Source organism: Gigantopelta aegis, chromosome 8, assembly GCF_016097555.1.
Source record: "Gigantopelta aegis isolate Gae_Host chromosome 8, Gae_host_genome, whole genome shotgun sequence".
Lineage (NCBI taxonomy): Eukaryota > Metazoa > Mollusca > Gastropoda > Neomphalida > Peltospiridae > Gigantopelta > Gigantopelta aegis.
Genome location: NC_054706.1, coordinates 25,211,440 through 25,227,574, shown reverse-complemented (window position 1 = coordinate 25,227,574; position 16,135 = coordinate 25,211,440). Strand labels below are relative to the sequence as shown.

Below are 16,135 nucleotides of genomic sequence, written 5' to 3'. Positions count from 1 at the left end.
ACACAGGGTTTCGGTCAACATAGACACCATGGGTATGAATATTACAACTCGTCACCGTGAAGTAATTTAGAAAAAAAATGAGGATGGTACTGGTAAGCTGCTATTCACTATGTTACCATAGTTCCACCTAACAAAATGCCACCTTCATTTTAATCGGATCCCTCACATATTTCAAGCACAATAGTAGCTGATCTATTTATAATAGTTCAAATTAACTTACAGGAATTTACTGGCAAGAAAAGGAAGGAAATTTTATTTAACGACGGTATCAACACATTTGATTTACGGTTATATAGGGCAAGAAACACCCCCCCCCCCCCCCCCCCCCCCCCCCCCCCCCAACAATTTGTGACAACATGACCTGTCACATATTTCACCAATGACAAGAGTGGTCTTATTTAATGCTACATCCAAAGTTAGGTGTACTTTGATCTTTGAGCCCGTGGGATGCTAGCTTGGTATACTGTTACACCTTAAAGACATCCATCACAGTTCCACAGGGTCAGGTTCGAGAACACTGCGCCATTTCCTAACCATTTTCTCCAGTGCTTCCCTGAACTGCCTGTTTCTAATAACATAAATGAAGAAATTTAATCCAGAATTCAGGATTCCCACAGGAATGACGTAGTTCAAAATGGTGTACGACACCCCGTACGTATATCCAATGGACAGACAGAGAATGGTTGGAAACCAGCAAAAAAAAAACGCACCGAAAACTAGTATGAACATCTTCACCATTTTGATATCCGAACGCAGTATGTCGTTGCTGCTTCTGGATTTTCTGTTAACTGCACTGGCCTGGAAACCGTTTACTTTCTTTAGATATTTGCGAGCGACGACAAAAATATGTCCGTAACAGAAACCGATCGTCAGACTACAGAGGACAAAGCCGCCTCCCTGCAGGTACAGTTGGTACTCTTTCGTTAGGACGTTCAGTAGTTTGCAGTCCACGCCGACCGTCCACTTGTTGACGTAGAGAGGCATGGTTCCCGCCCAGACAGATACTATCCAGGAGCAGACGACAACAAGTCTAGCCTTGGACGACGTCGCTATTCTCAGATAGTAAAAAGGGCTGACTATGTACAGCCACCAGTCCAGCGCGATCAGCGTCATGCACAGAATGGAATTCTCGATGGACACGAAGAACAGGACATGACGACACAGACAGAGGTACTTGCTCGCGTCGATGGCTCGCCGCACGCTAGGGATGAAGATGCCGATTTGGAGAGGGATGTTGAGTCCTGTGAGCAGATCGGCTACAGCCAGAGACACGACGTACATGTTGGAGACGGTCCTCAGCGACGGCGTCAGCCACACCGTCAGAATGGTCAGCAGGTTCCCGGAACAAATGAATACCATGAGACCAAGTTCTATCGTGATGATGGTAGCCTCGTGAAAACTGATCACATCAGATGATGATGCATTGGTAGAAAAGAGTAATGTATTGTCCTCCGTCGTCATACTGTACTGTTACTGAGTGGCACTGCTAAAGAAAACAGTATCTAAGACGTATATAGTACACTTTTATAGTAATTGATGCCTATTTTCAAGTACATGTATTTCAATTCCAGAATTAAAAAGTATTGATTAGCCAGCTGCTTGTTTTTATAATATATCTCAATACTGTTTAAAATACCCATTTTCAATATCTCCTAAACAACTGGTTTGGAATTTCAATACCACACTGCCATTATCGATATTGTGTTTCTTGGTGATGTTTTTCTCGTTATATTCCAAAGAGTGAAATTGTATCCGTCAGAAAGCCTACTAAAGGAATAATGGCGGCAAAATTAATTATCTCCAAAACGAATTCAATACGACAATGACACTGAATACCATCAGAAGGATAAAACTGGTGTTTATATTGTGTTACAGTTTATGACGGTAGACGTTATCTAGGTTATTTATCTTTTAAGAAGCTGCACAATGGTATCGGCAACCACAAAGTCAGATGATTACCATGTAATCCGCTTTTATTTTAGTTCACAGGAAACTGACTGGAAATGACTTGGTGATATTTTACTACACATTTTAATTACGGTTATATGGAAACCCACTGCCGCCACGCAATGAATTACTCTTTCCGATTAACAGCAAGGAATATTTTTTATGTGCAGCATACGACTCGATCCAGTAGCTATAGAACACTCTTCATTCATTTCAATTTCAAGATTCTAGCACGCTGTCCTGGACACAAAACAGCCCTCTTGGATGTTTGTTCAGGACAGTGGTTTTGTTAATGGTTCGTTGTTAGAAGTTAGTGAAAGAGAAGTCGGTGTAGTGGCCTTACACCTTTGTTCTCCCCATTGAACCCTTAAAATTCACTCTAGGCGGGGGATGGTATTTGCATGTTAATCCAATACCTGCCAGGGCGGGATGTAGCCCAGTGGTAAAGCGTTCGCTTGATGCGCGGTCGGTCTAGGATCGATTCCCGTCGGTTTCTCGTTCCAGCCAGTGCTCGACAAATGGTGTAACAAAGGCCGTAGTATGTACTATCCTGTCTGGGGGATGGTGCATATAAAAGATCCCTTGTTGCTAATCGAAAAAGATTAGCCCATGAAGTGGCGACAGCTCGTTTCCTTTCTCAATATCTGTGTGGTCCTTAACCATATGTCCAACGCCACATAAGCGTAAATACAATGTGTTGAATGCGTCGTTAAAAAACCCAAACCCATTTCCTTCCAATACCTATCAAATACACCACCAATGTCGATATATATATTTTAATCTAATAGACATGATTTACATGGAGGCGAACCTCGCCTATATTCGACGATATTATACTACATGTATTACCTGATAATTGAAAGTTAAAAAGTTGAAGTTTGTTTTGTTTAACGACGCCACTTGAGCACATTGATTTATTAATCATCGGCTATTGCATGTCAAACATTGGGTGATTCTGATATATAGTCTCGGACTTGAAACTCGCTACATTTTTACATTAGTAGCAAGGGATCTTTTCTATGCACCGTATCATAGACAGTGTAGCACATACCACAGCCTTAGATATACCAGTCGTGGTGCACTGGCTAAAACAAGAAATAGCCCAATGAGCCCATCGACTGGGATCGATCCCAGACCGACCGCGCATCAGCCGAACACTTTATTACTGAGCTACACCCCACCCATGCCTGATAATTTGTCAACAAAGAGTTATCACTGAGTCAGTGAAAATAAATATGACAAACTATTTTTAACTCAGCGGGTTAAGAGTAGTCTATAGTCGTATTATTAATATAATGAACTGGTTTATATAGATAGGTGTACAATGATTGTGTTTTACTTAAAGACACACATAAACACATTTTATTTACAGTTTTATGGCGCAAGGGTTCTTTCATATGCACATCCTAGAGAGAACAGTATATGCAACGGTCTATGTTATACCAGTTGTGGAGCACTGGCTGGAACGAGAAATGGTGAGGTTTACCATTTGCCGTATCGTTACTTATTGTAACAGCTTAATATAATATATATATTTTCTTTTTTCAAAAATTAATACAAAATACTTAAATGTTTTTGATGATTGCAAACAGGTTGACCTCTGTAGTATTTAAATACTAGTAACCTATGGAGTTTACGTTTGTTGACATCTTAGTACTAACTGGTAACAACTGTGCAAATAGTGTGCTGCCACTTAAATAAGAAGCGAAATGTTCTAACATATGGGTGGAATTTTTTTGGTCAACCTTTTTTTTTAGCATAGAAGTTAAAAATCAAATGTACTTCCTAAAAATATCAGTCATATTATAGCCCTTTTATTTTTTTTCACAAAATATACTGACACAGAAATTGTATTGAAATTCATGCAAACTTGAATGGTTACACCCAAAAGCCGATGTGAATTTTTATGCTGGAGTATCATTATACATTCATTCATACAAATGTGAAAGGTTGTGTGCAACCTAAAACTGATTGTGTACTTTTAGGGTGTATACTACCAAATCAAATCCCATAGACGACAATAGTAACATATGTGGCTAAAACTCCTAACTGCAACGTATCAATCGACATAAACGCCACGGATATAAATACTATCACCTCTCACCCTTAAAGTGAATTAAAAAAAAGTGGGTGTCAAGCTGCTCATTTCTGAGATAACGGGTAGCGTCTAAGACTAACCTAGTTCCGCACCTCGAACTTTGACCCAGCCGGAAGTTATTTGGTTTAGTACTACTTATAGTCGTTAAAAGGGTTCTGTTAGTCGTGGGGCGGGACCTAGCCCAGTGGTAAAGCGCTCGCTCGATGCGCGGTCAATTTGGGATCGATCCCCGTTGGTGGGCCCATTGGGCTATTTCTTGTTCAAACCAGTGCATCACGACTGGTATGTCAAAGACCGTGGTATGTGCTATCCTGTCTGTGGGATGGTGCATATAAAAGATCTCTTGCTACTAATAGAAAAATGTAGCGTGTTTCTTCTGTAAGACTATATGTCTGAGTTACCAAATGTTTGACGTCCAATAGCCGATCATTAATTAATCAATGTGCTCTAGTGGTGTCGTTAAACAAAACAAACTTTAACTGTTAGTCGTGAACATGTTTCAGTGGCAGAAAACTCAGGTCAGTTTCTTTTAACAAAAGTACCGGTGAGGTACATAATATGCCCATCAAAAGTAGATCGCGGTGACCTAACTATGGTACGCAACACGCCGCCATCCCAAGTTGTACAACATCTACTGTACTTAGTAAAAGCGATGGTTGATTGGCCAGCATTCCTCTACCACAGTTCGTAGTCTTTTTCTTCTTCTTTTTTTTTTTTAGTCTTCACTAACCTCCGCCCTCCCACCTCCGACTACATCCCTGTGAAATATTCTATATAGGAATCTCTCTGAGAAAGTCGAACCTACGCCACCCGCCACCCGTTACTTGATTGAACGCTGGAACCGCCAATTTCCCACTGAAAATAACTATATTCTCCCAGTAAAATCCGCATTTTCTGAGTACTTAGACGTTCAGAGGTGACAAGGCATTCATTGGTTCCACGCCTGTGTAATGTCAAGGTCGTATTATGAGTACGATAACTTATAGTGGCGGATGATAATGAGGGTAAAGGGGGCATTTGTCGTCAGTCCATCATCTTGACTGACCCCCTCCAAATCTGAGTAATAAAACGCAGTTTTTGATTTACAAACTAAATCCAAATGAAGAGATTCTGCAGTCGTTGCCAAGCAACCTGTCATCCGGTTGTTCGGTATACACCTGTAACCCTATACAAGCCTCCCATTTTCGTAAAAGCAATGGTCAATATACAAATAAAACATACCCCAAATAGCCAGGGAGCCTAGATTGAAACTCTTCGGCAAAGTGAACCCTTCTGCTATACTTTTTAAACCATTTTTTATTTCAAGTTTATCATCTCAGAAGTTATGAAATGTTGGTCTGCTCTACAAAATCCATTACAAATATATACTCAACAACGAAAGTTTAGCAAATATATCTTATAACGTCTAGATTTGCCATAGTTGAATAAACTTAAAAGAAAACCAGATTCTCCTGTTGTGTTAAGGCAAAGGTTTATGTTGTTTGTAAATGGTAAACATTTCAGATGTGAATACTAATTAATAAAAAGAGGTTAATTTATAAATGTTATGCCATTTCTTTTAACATTAGCTAAACTTTCGTTGTTGAGTATATTATATAAGGCACATGTTTAATGGCCACTTTAGACTTTTCTAATGATTGTTTATGCAGGAGATTCGAAGTTGTTTATGCCACGTTGTATCACAAATATTACAAAATAATAGAATATAATGTTTCAGAATAGTTGTCTGTCACGGGGATCCTATAATACCCGTAACTGAATGAAACACGATTGTCCAAATATCTCTCGTAACTGTATATCTATTAGATCTCTCTGTAACAGGCAGTTATACCCGCTGGCTCGTCTAGGTATGATCAGAGATAAGATCTTATATAAAGTATATATTATTATAGCACGTTTAGTTCACTAGAAAACACAACAAAAACACAATACACTTTGGAATCTGTATTAACCTACGCTGACAAATGTACTGCCGCAATAGTTAATTAACAACAACAAATAATAACAACCCAGAACTGATCACTTAATTAGATTTGAATCTCTAGGTGTCTAGTTTACACAATATGCTAATCACTTCACCGTGACACAACACCCACACGTGTGATAATTGAGAAACGCTTCCAGGAGAACTTAATTAATAAACGAATTACAACTCTATTCCTAACTGGTTAATTTTTAATTAACCCTAACTACTTATTCAATAACGTGTGATAATTGAGAAACGCTTCCAGGAGAACTTAATTAATAAAGGAATTACAACTTTATTCCTAACTGGTTAATTTTTAATTAACCCTTACTACTCATTCAGTAACGTGTGATAATTGAGAAACGCTGCCAGGGGAACTTAATTAATAAAGGAATTACAACTCTATTCCTAACTGGTTAATTTTTAATTAACCCTTAACTACTCATTCAGTAACCTAGTAACACAGAATTAATACTGGTACCTATCACAATAAAGACACTAACCTACAGTTTACCTAGGTCCTCTAGGATGACTGGCTAAGCTTTATATATTTATTTAGACAGCGAGCCTACAGTTTACTGCGTCAGATGACCGGCAGCACCGTCTAAATAATATTGGTATAATACAGTATTAAAATATTTAAAGTCACATCAATCACATCAAGGTTATACAACAGAGCAGAAATAATATATAATTACCACGTCCGGGCTGAACTCATATATTTCGTTCAGTGGACGACGTCCGTTTCCCCTGCAGCCTTCCTATGTTTCTCCCCCATATCTCTAAAACCCTAGCTATTTATCATAAAACCAGAATATCGCCTGGGGGTACATCGCGGCACCTCACGTATCATGTGAATTTTCCACAGCGACCAAGACGGCATATCTTTCTTAGAAGCCTAGACTTGATGACGCCTAGTCGCCAAAATCACGGTCGTCGAAACCGCACTCGCAGAGGTATTACGTAACTACTGGCCAAATGGCCTCCACATCTGGACTAAGTGCATATTGGGATGCACGGTCGCGCGAAGGTATTACGTAACAAAGTGCCCACCTGGGCTAAGTGCATATTGGAAGTGCACACGGCCCTCTAAAACAATTAATATCGCCACAGGCGAAAAGAAATTAAGAGCATGTACCGTCACATTGTCTCACATTGATGTAGGTGAAAGACAGATATAGGAAAATGTTGAATGCTCTGCAGAACTCTGCAACACCGGCCTCGGTGACGTCGTGGTTAGGTCACCGGTCTACAGGCTGGTAGGTACTGGGTTCGGACTCCAAACCCTGAGTGAGTGCTCCGCAAGGCTTAATGGGTAGGTGTAAACCACTTGCACTGACCAGTGATCCATAACTGGTTCAACAAAGGCCATGGTTTGTGCTATTCTGCCTTTGGGAAGCGCAAATAAAAGATCCCTTGCTGCCTATCATAAAAGAGTAGCCTATGTGGCGACAGCGGGTTTGCTCTAAAAAAAAAAAACAAGTGTCAGAATGACCATATGTTTGACGTCCAATAGCCGATGATAAGATAAAAAATCAATGTGCTCTAGTGGCGTCGTTAAATAAAACAAACTTTACTTTACTTTTCTTAATATTTGTAAGAAGCCCAAACTGGATTTTGTCTTGAAATAATTTCGTACGTACGAAAAAATCTGTTTTAGGAATTAAAATGAAATTTAACCTAGTACAAATATTAGAACGATCAGAAACACGTTTAATATACAGCCACTGATATTTTATGCAGAAAAATACATTTGATACGTAATTACAATTGTCAAAAACACCTTAAAAATTGCAACAAAGTCAGGAATGTCCCTTTAAGAATAGTATTTCAATGTTGTACTTTTTAACTAAAATACTTTTAATTAGCGTTAAGATCAATGTTAAATTTTCGCATTTTTGTCCATTTTTCAGAAATTGCATGTTCTAGATGAATGAAACATGATTGACAATTATATCTGTGTTCATCTGGATGCTATTAAAATACTTCAAAATTGATTAAATTAAAATGTGTTAATTCATTTGTTTTTAACGTGCAATAGACATAAATAGGCTTTTTAAATTAGGACCATTATCGGAAGCTATCAGTATCCTTACTGTAATGGTTTGGATGCGAAACTTCTTGATGACAAATCTGCAAATTTCTTTCTTCTTCTTTTGAACTTTTGTTTTAGCGCTACAGACAATATATCAATTTTTCATCCATTAGAGGCTTTTGTAGTAGATATCGCTGGCACTATAATTTGCGATATCTCCTGCGATATTCTCCTACGAGATATTGCTTCTTATAATCTTGATTGGTCAAAGTTTAATATTCCATTGGTTTCAAAGAATTGTTTACAATTGTCGCATATGAAAAGAATGATAATGGATGATGAAAAGAATACACCCCCCCCCCCCCCCCCCCCCCCCCGCCCCGTCGTGTCTTGTGATATAATTTATCAGCACTCGTTGATAAAAGTATAAAAATACTCGGCAAGCCTCGGATTTCTTACTTTTAACAACTCGTGCTGATAGATTATGATATCACAAGACATGGGGATTATGCTCTATTTATCCTATAACTTACCCACAATATCCATGTAATAAACCCATTTGATATTTACCATTATCCTATAACTTACCCACAATATCCATGTAATAAACCCATTTGATATTTACCATTATCCTATAACTTACCCACAATATCCATGTAATAAACCCATTTGATATTTACCAGTATTAACCGAGTTAATAATGTTTTCCTGTCAATGGGTCATTTGTTTCAACAAGACTTGTGTATACCCGAGTGTAACGTTTTCATGAGATTTAGTCAAAGTACGTGACGTCAAACTACATTCAGTGGTGGATCCAGAAAATCCATTTGGGGGGGGGGGGGGGGGGGGGGGGTGCAATGAAACGGTGGAATGCAAAGGGAACTTTGGGGGAGGTTTGGAGGGGGGGGGTGAAAATTAATATATAATAAAATTTTAACTGTCACAAAATTTAGGGGGGCCTAGGCCCCCAGATCCGCCTCTGACATTTGTGCTACAGGCGAGGTGACTTCAGAACATTGATATTACGTATAGAATTAAACTCAACAAATACAGAGTAACATAGACTCGGTTGATATTTATATTAAAAAACACTCGTGACGAATCCTCTATATATCGAAATATAGAGTAACTGGAAGTCTGTTCGCATATTTGTTATCAAGTAACTGACTATTCGGTTACATAAATTATATTTACATAACCCAGCCGGCCATTTCAAACCTTCAATTCACTGTAACGGTAAAATAGAACAAAGAAAATGCAAAATAAATATATTTCATTGCAAATCAGTAATGAACAATTTCTTTGAAAATTGACTAGGGTGTAAACAAGGTAATCAGTTGTAACAATGAACAAAAAAAAAAGCATGCTAAACAATACCTAGGTTTTCTTCGCTTGAACAATGAAATACCGTAATGTATCTTGTATTGCCCGCTGTAGCAGATTTTTTTTTTTTTTTAAATTCTTTTTGGTGTTTCTTTTTACACCGTGGTACCGGTCACCGAGGAGGTAAAGTTTTAAATCTTTATTCAGGAACAGGAAACAGATGTGACAGTCACAAGATAAAATGGCAAATAATGAAATAAAAACTGGCTGACAATTTTATTTATTTATTCAACTTAGAGAAATTCTTCAGATGGACATATTTCTAAAGATCTTTAGCCTGAAAAAAAAGAAGTTTTAAACTGACAGATCATGTAAATATTAACATAGCAAAATACCTATATTAAGATATATCACCTATGTCTTATGCAAATATACCCTGTATCACCTACAGATAATATTAGTATAGTTCTGTCTGTCTGTCTGTCTGTCTATCTATCTATCTATCTATCTATCTATGTAGGATATAATGTATGAGAGAGAGAGAGAGAGAGAGAGAGAGAGAGAGAGAGAGAGAGAGAGAGAGAGAGAGAGAGAGAGAGAGAGAGAGAGAGAGAGAGAGAGAGAGAGAGAGAGAGAGAGAGAGAGAGAGAGAGAGGGGGGGGGGGTTGTTACCAGAGTGTTTTTCGGTATCGTCAATATCACATATTAGGAATAACAATTGTATTATGCGAGCATAATACATTCTTTTTTATTCCTAATATATGATATTGACGATACCGAAAAACACGAGGGTAATAATCTCTATATCATATAACCTCAAGCTTTTTTTGTAAACTGTACACGCAACTTTAATTCCAGTCCGCCATTACTAGATGTTCAAATGACGTAAGAATAAATATTATGTGGCGTGCTGTCTTGTTGAATGGAAATAACGTCAAACTCGAATGACGTAATTTTGGATGTCCTTACATCCAAATGCTATTGAAGTGTTTTTATTTGATGACTATGAATGCATACATCAACTATTGAGTGTCACCCTAGTACGTTTGCTTAAATTCTTAAAGTAGCCTATGTGATCTAAAAAATATCGCATATGAGAGAGAGAGAGAGAGAGAGAGAGAGAGAGAGAGAGAGAGAGAGAGAGAGAGAGAGAGAGAGAGAGAGAGAGAGAGGGGGGGGGGGGGGGGGGGAGGAGAGAGAGGGGGGGGGGGGGGGGGGGGTGGGAGAGGGATTAGTCATGAGTATTTTTTAATATGGAATATATATATATATATTTCATTGAAAATCAATAATGAACAATTTCTTTGAAAATTGACCAGGGTGTAAACAAGGTCTCAGATGAGCTAATAATCAGTTATAGCAATGAACAAAATAAACATGCCAAACAGTACCTATAGTCCGTCCCACGGGGAACGCCTTTTTCATGCCGAACAGTACCTATAGTCCGTCCCACGGGGAACGGCCTTTTTCATGCCGAACAGTACCTATAGTCCGTCCCACGGGGAACGGCCTTTTTCATGCCAAACAGTACCTATAGTCCGTCCCACGGGGAACGGCCTTTTTCATGCCGAACAGTACCTATAGTCCGTCCCACGGGGAACGGCCTTTTTCATGCCGAAAAGTACCTATAGTCCGTCCCACGGGGAACGCCTTTTTCATAGTACCTATAGGATATTTAAACGGAGAAATATTGTTTACAAATAACTAGAGCTTGTCTCGATAAGCACAACTTTTCAGACGAACGTGCGTTTTTAGAATTATGAAAATAAATGCCTATTATAAAAACTTTGATGACCGGTACCACTTCAGGTGTACGAAAATTAATATTCTAAATAATAAAATGTAAGTACTTCTAATTTAAATTATCACAAACGGCTTTAATAGTGAAACATACGTCGTAGTGTTTAGAAACTAAGGTCTGTCACTTTAATAGCTAGCTAGAGATCTGTTAAAATCCGATGTCTAGGGTTATAATACTCACAGCTGAACTGAAATTTGTAAAGTCTATATAAGCCAAGGTAACTTACTTTAGTGGTTAAACCATTGGACTACAGGCTGGTAGGTACAGGGTTCGCAGCCCGGTACCGGCTCCAACCCAGAGCGAGTTCTTAAGAGCTCAATGGGTAGGTGTAAGGCCACTACACCATCTTTTCTCTCACTAACCACTAACAAACTAACAACTAACCCACTGTGCTGGACAGACAGCCCAGATAGCTGAGGTGTGTGCCCAGGACAGCGTGCTTGAACCTTAATTAGATATAAGCACGAAAATAAGTTGAAATCAATCAACCAATCAACTTTAGGCCAGTGGCGAAACAGGATATCGGGGAGGATGGTGGGAGGACCAACGTTGTTTATGAGATTTTGGGTTAAGTGGCGAACGACAAATGTGGCTCTCCTTTTTGTCCCGTGCAATACACTGTTTATTGAAAATGATATTTAAACTAAACCACTGATGCTAACCAGATTAAATCTGAATGGTAAAACCGTATTCTATGATCAAAACTGAATCTCTACACAAAAGGTCAAAAGGACGTTTTATGCAAAATCTGATTGCCTCCATGATCTACTATCAGGTGCTCGTCCTTAGGAGGTCCGCCACTCCCCTAGAAGATCCGTAACATGTTTGATCCCTCCTGCACCGGCTGTAGGAGGACCGCCACTCCCTAGAAGATCCGTAACATGTTCGATCCCTCCTGTACCGGCTGTAGGAGGACCGCCACTCCCCTAGAAGATCCGTAACATGTTCGATCCCTCCTGCACCGTCTGTTGGAGGACTGCCACTCCTCTAGAATGAATGAATGAATGAATGAATGAATGAATGTTTAACGACACCCCAGCACGAACAATACATCGGCTATTGGGTGTCAAACTATGGTAATGCAAACAAATAAGGTGATGATCAACATCAATATAAACATTCAAGATTTAAATAAAAACAGAGTAAAGAACTGTGCAAAAACACAAATATCACAGATAGATACTGACTTTTACTCAAAATTTCAATTTGTGCTGTATTGGCCATTCTCAAAGAGAATGGCCACTCCTCTAGAAGATCCAGATCCGTAGCACGTTCGATCCCTCCTGCACCGTCTGTAGGAGGACCACCACTCCTCTAGAAGATCCGTAACATGGTTGATCCCTCCTGCACCGTCTGTAGGAGGACCGCCACTCCTCAAGAAGATCGTAACATGTTTGATCCCTCCTGTACCGGCTGTAGGAGGACCGCCACTCCCCTAGAAGATCCGTAACATGTTTGATCCCTCCTGTACCGGCTGTAGGAGGACCGCAACTCCCCTAGAAGATCCGTAACATGTTTGATCCCTCCTGTACCGGCTGTAGGAGGACCGCCACTCCCTTAGAAGATTTGTAACATGTTTGATCCCTCCTGCACCGGCCGTAGGACTGCCATTCTTCTAGAAGATCCGTAACATGTTTGATCCCTCCTGTACCGGCTGTAGGAGGACCGCCACTCCCCTCGAAGATCCGTAACATGTTTGATCCCTCCTGCACCGGCCGTAGGACTGCCATTCTTCTAGAAGATCCGTAACATGTTTGATCCCTCCTGTACCGGCTGTAGGAGGACCGCCACTCCCCTAGAAGATCCGTAACATGTTTGATCCCTCCTGTACGGCTGTAGGAGGACCGCCACTCCCCTAGAAGATCCGTAACATGTTTGATCCCTCATTCACCGGTTGTAGGAGAACTGCCACTCCTAAAACTGACACAGGATAGGGCTTAATGGAATAATTACAACTGTGATGGCATGCACTCATGAATCGCTGTAAAATACAGTGATGATCTCAGGCGTTTGGAAAAGGTTGAGCATATTCTGCCCCATCGTTGGCACCCGCCATGAGCACAACCCACAGTCATCAAGTCCATCGTTGAAATGTACAGGATTTTTTACCAAAAAGATGAAAAGGCGTGTACAAGGTTACAACACACACATACACAACACACACACACACACACACACACACACACACACACACACACACACACACACACACACATGTACATGAGATTCTGCCATTCGACCTGGGCTGGATAAAGCCAATATCCTAGTTAAAGGGACATTCCTGAGTTTGCTGCAATGTTTAAGATGTTATCGACTAACAGAGACTTTTTGACGACTGTAATTACATATCAAATATATTTTTCTGCATAAAATATTAGTGGCTGTATATTAAACGTGTTTCTGATCGTCCTAATATTTGTAGTAGGTTAAATTTCATTTTATTTCCTAAAAACTATTTTTTCGTACGTACGAAATTATTTTAAGACAAACTCCAGTTTGGGCTTCTTACAAATATTAAGACGACCAAAAACACATTGAATATACAGACACTGATATTCTAAACAAGAAAATATATTTAATATGTATGTTTAATCGTAGAAATATTTTATTAGTCGAAAACATCTTACAATGCAGCAAACTCGGGAATGTCCCTTTAAGACAGTAAGCAATTTTTTTTTTTAATCCTGCAATCCACATAAAACAAATATTTAATAAAAATAACTGTTTTAATTCACAGCTTAACCGTATTCCAGAGTAGATTGTCCACACGTGTTAAATGCTTTGTCGCCTAAAATATCCATACATCAAAACAAAATAGTTCTTAAATTACAACAATTTGCTGATTATAGCTAGTATAAAAGTTGATCTGTCCCAAAAAGCTATATTTTTGTTCAGTGACAGCAAATTTATCTAGTCATGTTATCTTGTCAATACATACAGTGATTGCAGGATAAATGAATACGTTGCGTAAAAAAAAAAAAAAATTGTTAACTGCACTATCTCACATTTAGATTTTAAAGATAACAAATTGATGTGTGTTAATCGAAGGCCATGTACAATGATATTTCTTTAAATATTTAGTTTAAGGTATCTGTAACATTAATTTCTCGCTCCAGCCAGTGCACCACGACAGGTATATCAAAGGCCGTGGTATGTGTTATCATGTATGTGGTATGAAGCATATAAAAGATCCCTTGCTGCTAATCGGAAAGAGTAGCCCATGAAGTGGCGACAGCGGGTTTCCTCTCTCAATATCCGTGTGGTCCTTAACCATATATCCGACGCCATATAACCGTAAATAAAATGTGTTGAGTGCGTCGTTAAATAAAACATTTCCTGAGTGCGTATTTGTATGGGGGACTTTGCCTCGCGTATTCACTTCCAGTAACAACACTTGAAACCAGGAAATCTTTATCATTAAACAACGTTTAGACACAACTAAATAATTCTGATCCCAATGGACTATTTCTATGAAGGCGACAGAGACAACAGATATGGCACTGCCGACTCACCTTTGGGTATTAGTGATTCCAACGATCACAAATTGGGCACGTTTTGTAGTAAATAGCGCAGTGTGTGCTTGTGAGAACTCCATTTGTACAATGTCTGTGGGATGGTGCACTGGTACCACTGTATTTATGTGGCTACTGACGCTGGACACAGCCAAAAATCATTCTTGGAAGCAAGGAAGGAATGTTTCATTTAATATCCATCTTGAAAACTGCATTAATTATGATTATAATACCTTGTTATTTGGAATTCCAAACTTCAGTGGCCACAATAATGTTTTAATATTTAAATCCGTCCAGCACTTCATAATTAGTAATATACGTTTTGCGAAAGATTAATCATTGTGAACAAAGTAGACTAAAACTAAATTATTAGTATGTTGTCAACCATTCTTCCTGATTTATCTTTCTTCTGTAGCTTTTCTTCTTCTTTAGTTTTATGGGGCGGGACGTAACCCAGTGGTACGTCGCTCGCTCGATGTGCGGTCGGTCTAGGATCGATCCCCGTCGGCGGGCCCATTGGGCTATTTCTCATTCCAGCCAGTGCACCACGACTGGTATATCAAAGGCCGTGGTATGTACTACCCTGTCTGTGGGATGGTGCATATAAAAGATCCACTGCTGCTAAACGAAAAGTGTAGCCCATGAAGTGGCGACAGCGGGTTTCCTCTCATTATCTATGTGGTCCTTAACCATATGTTTGACGCCATATAACCGTAAATAAAATGTGTTGAGTGCGTCGTTAAATAAAAATTTCTTTCTTTCTTTCTTTTAGTTTTTCTCCAAGAATGTTAAAAATTCTGGCAAAGGAATGTACATGCCATGCTGACTAGACATACTGTAGTTTTGTAAAATGCTGGGAGTGGCCTTGATATAGGCGTCAGCCTGTTGTTGGGCAGTCACAAAACTATTTATTATTAGAGTAAATAAATATGTTTGAACCATATGTATATCCTATGTGAGTGGTCCCTATCTATTTTGCAATAACCACTGTATTTATGTGGCTACTGACGCTGGACACAGCCAAAAATCATTCTTGGAAGCAAGGAAGGAATGTTTCATTTAACGACGTACTCATCACATTTTATATACGGTTATATGGTGTCGGACATAAGACAGATATCGAGAGAGGAAACCCGCTGTCGCCACTTCATGGGTTACTATTTTCGGTTAGCAGCAAGAGATCTTTTATATGCACCATTCCCAGACAGGATAGTACATAGTACAACATACCACGGCCTTTGTTACACCAGTTGTGGAGCACTGTCTCGAACGAGAAATAACCCAATGGGCCCACCGACGGAGATCGATCCTAGATCGACTGCGCATTAGGCTTGCGCTGTACCACTGAACTACGACCCGCCCATGTCATTCTTCGATGATTTGTCAAAATAATAATAAAAAAATAATTTAGTTACTAAATAAATGAACGTATATTACGTTCTTACTTAAATAC

General features: G+C 39.3%; 1 protein-coding gene across 1 annotated transcript; it reads right to left on the bottom strand.

Annotated features, from left to right (window-relative positions):
* Window positions 1-486: 486 nt before the first annotated feature.
* On the bottom strand, window positions 487-1,461 carry LOC121379560 (adenosine receptor A3-like). Its single transcript, XM_041508206.1, has one exon. The coding sequence runs from the start codon at window positions 1,459-1,461 to the stop codon at window positions 487-489; it is 975 nt and encodes a 324-aa protein (XP_041364140.1).
* Between the last annotated feature and the right edge of the window lie 14,674 nt (window positions 1,462-16,135).

Excerpts from the sequence above, each read along its gene's own strand:
- LOC121379560 (XM_041508206.1), bottom strand. The coding sequence starts at position 1,461 with ATGACGACGGAGGACAATACATTACTCTTTTCTACCAATGCATCATCA.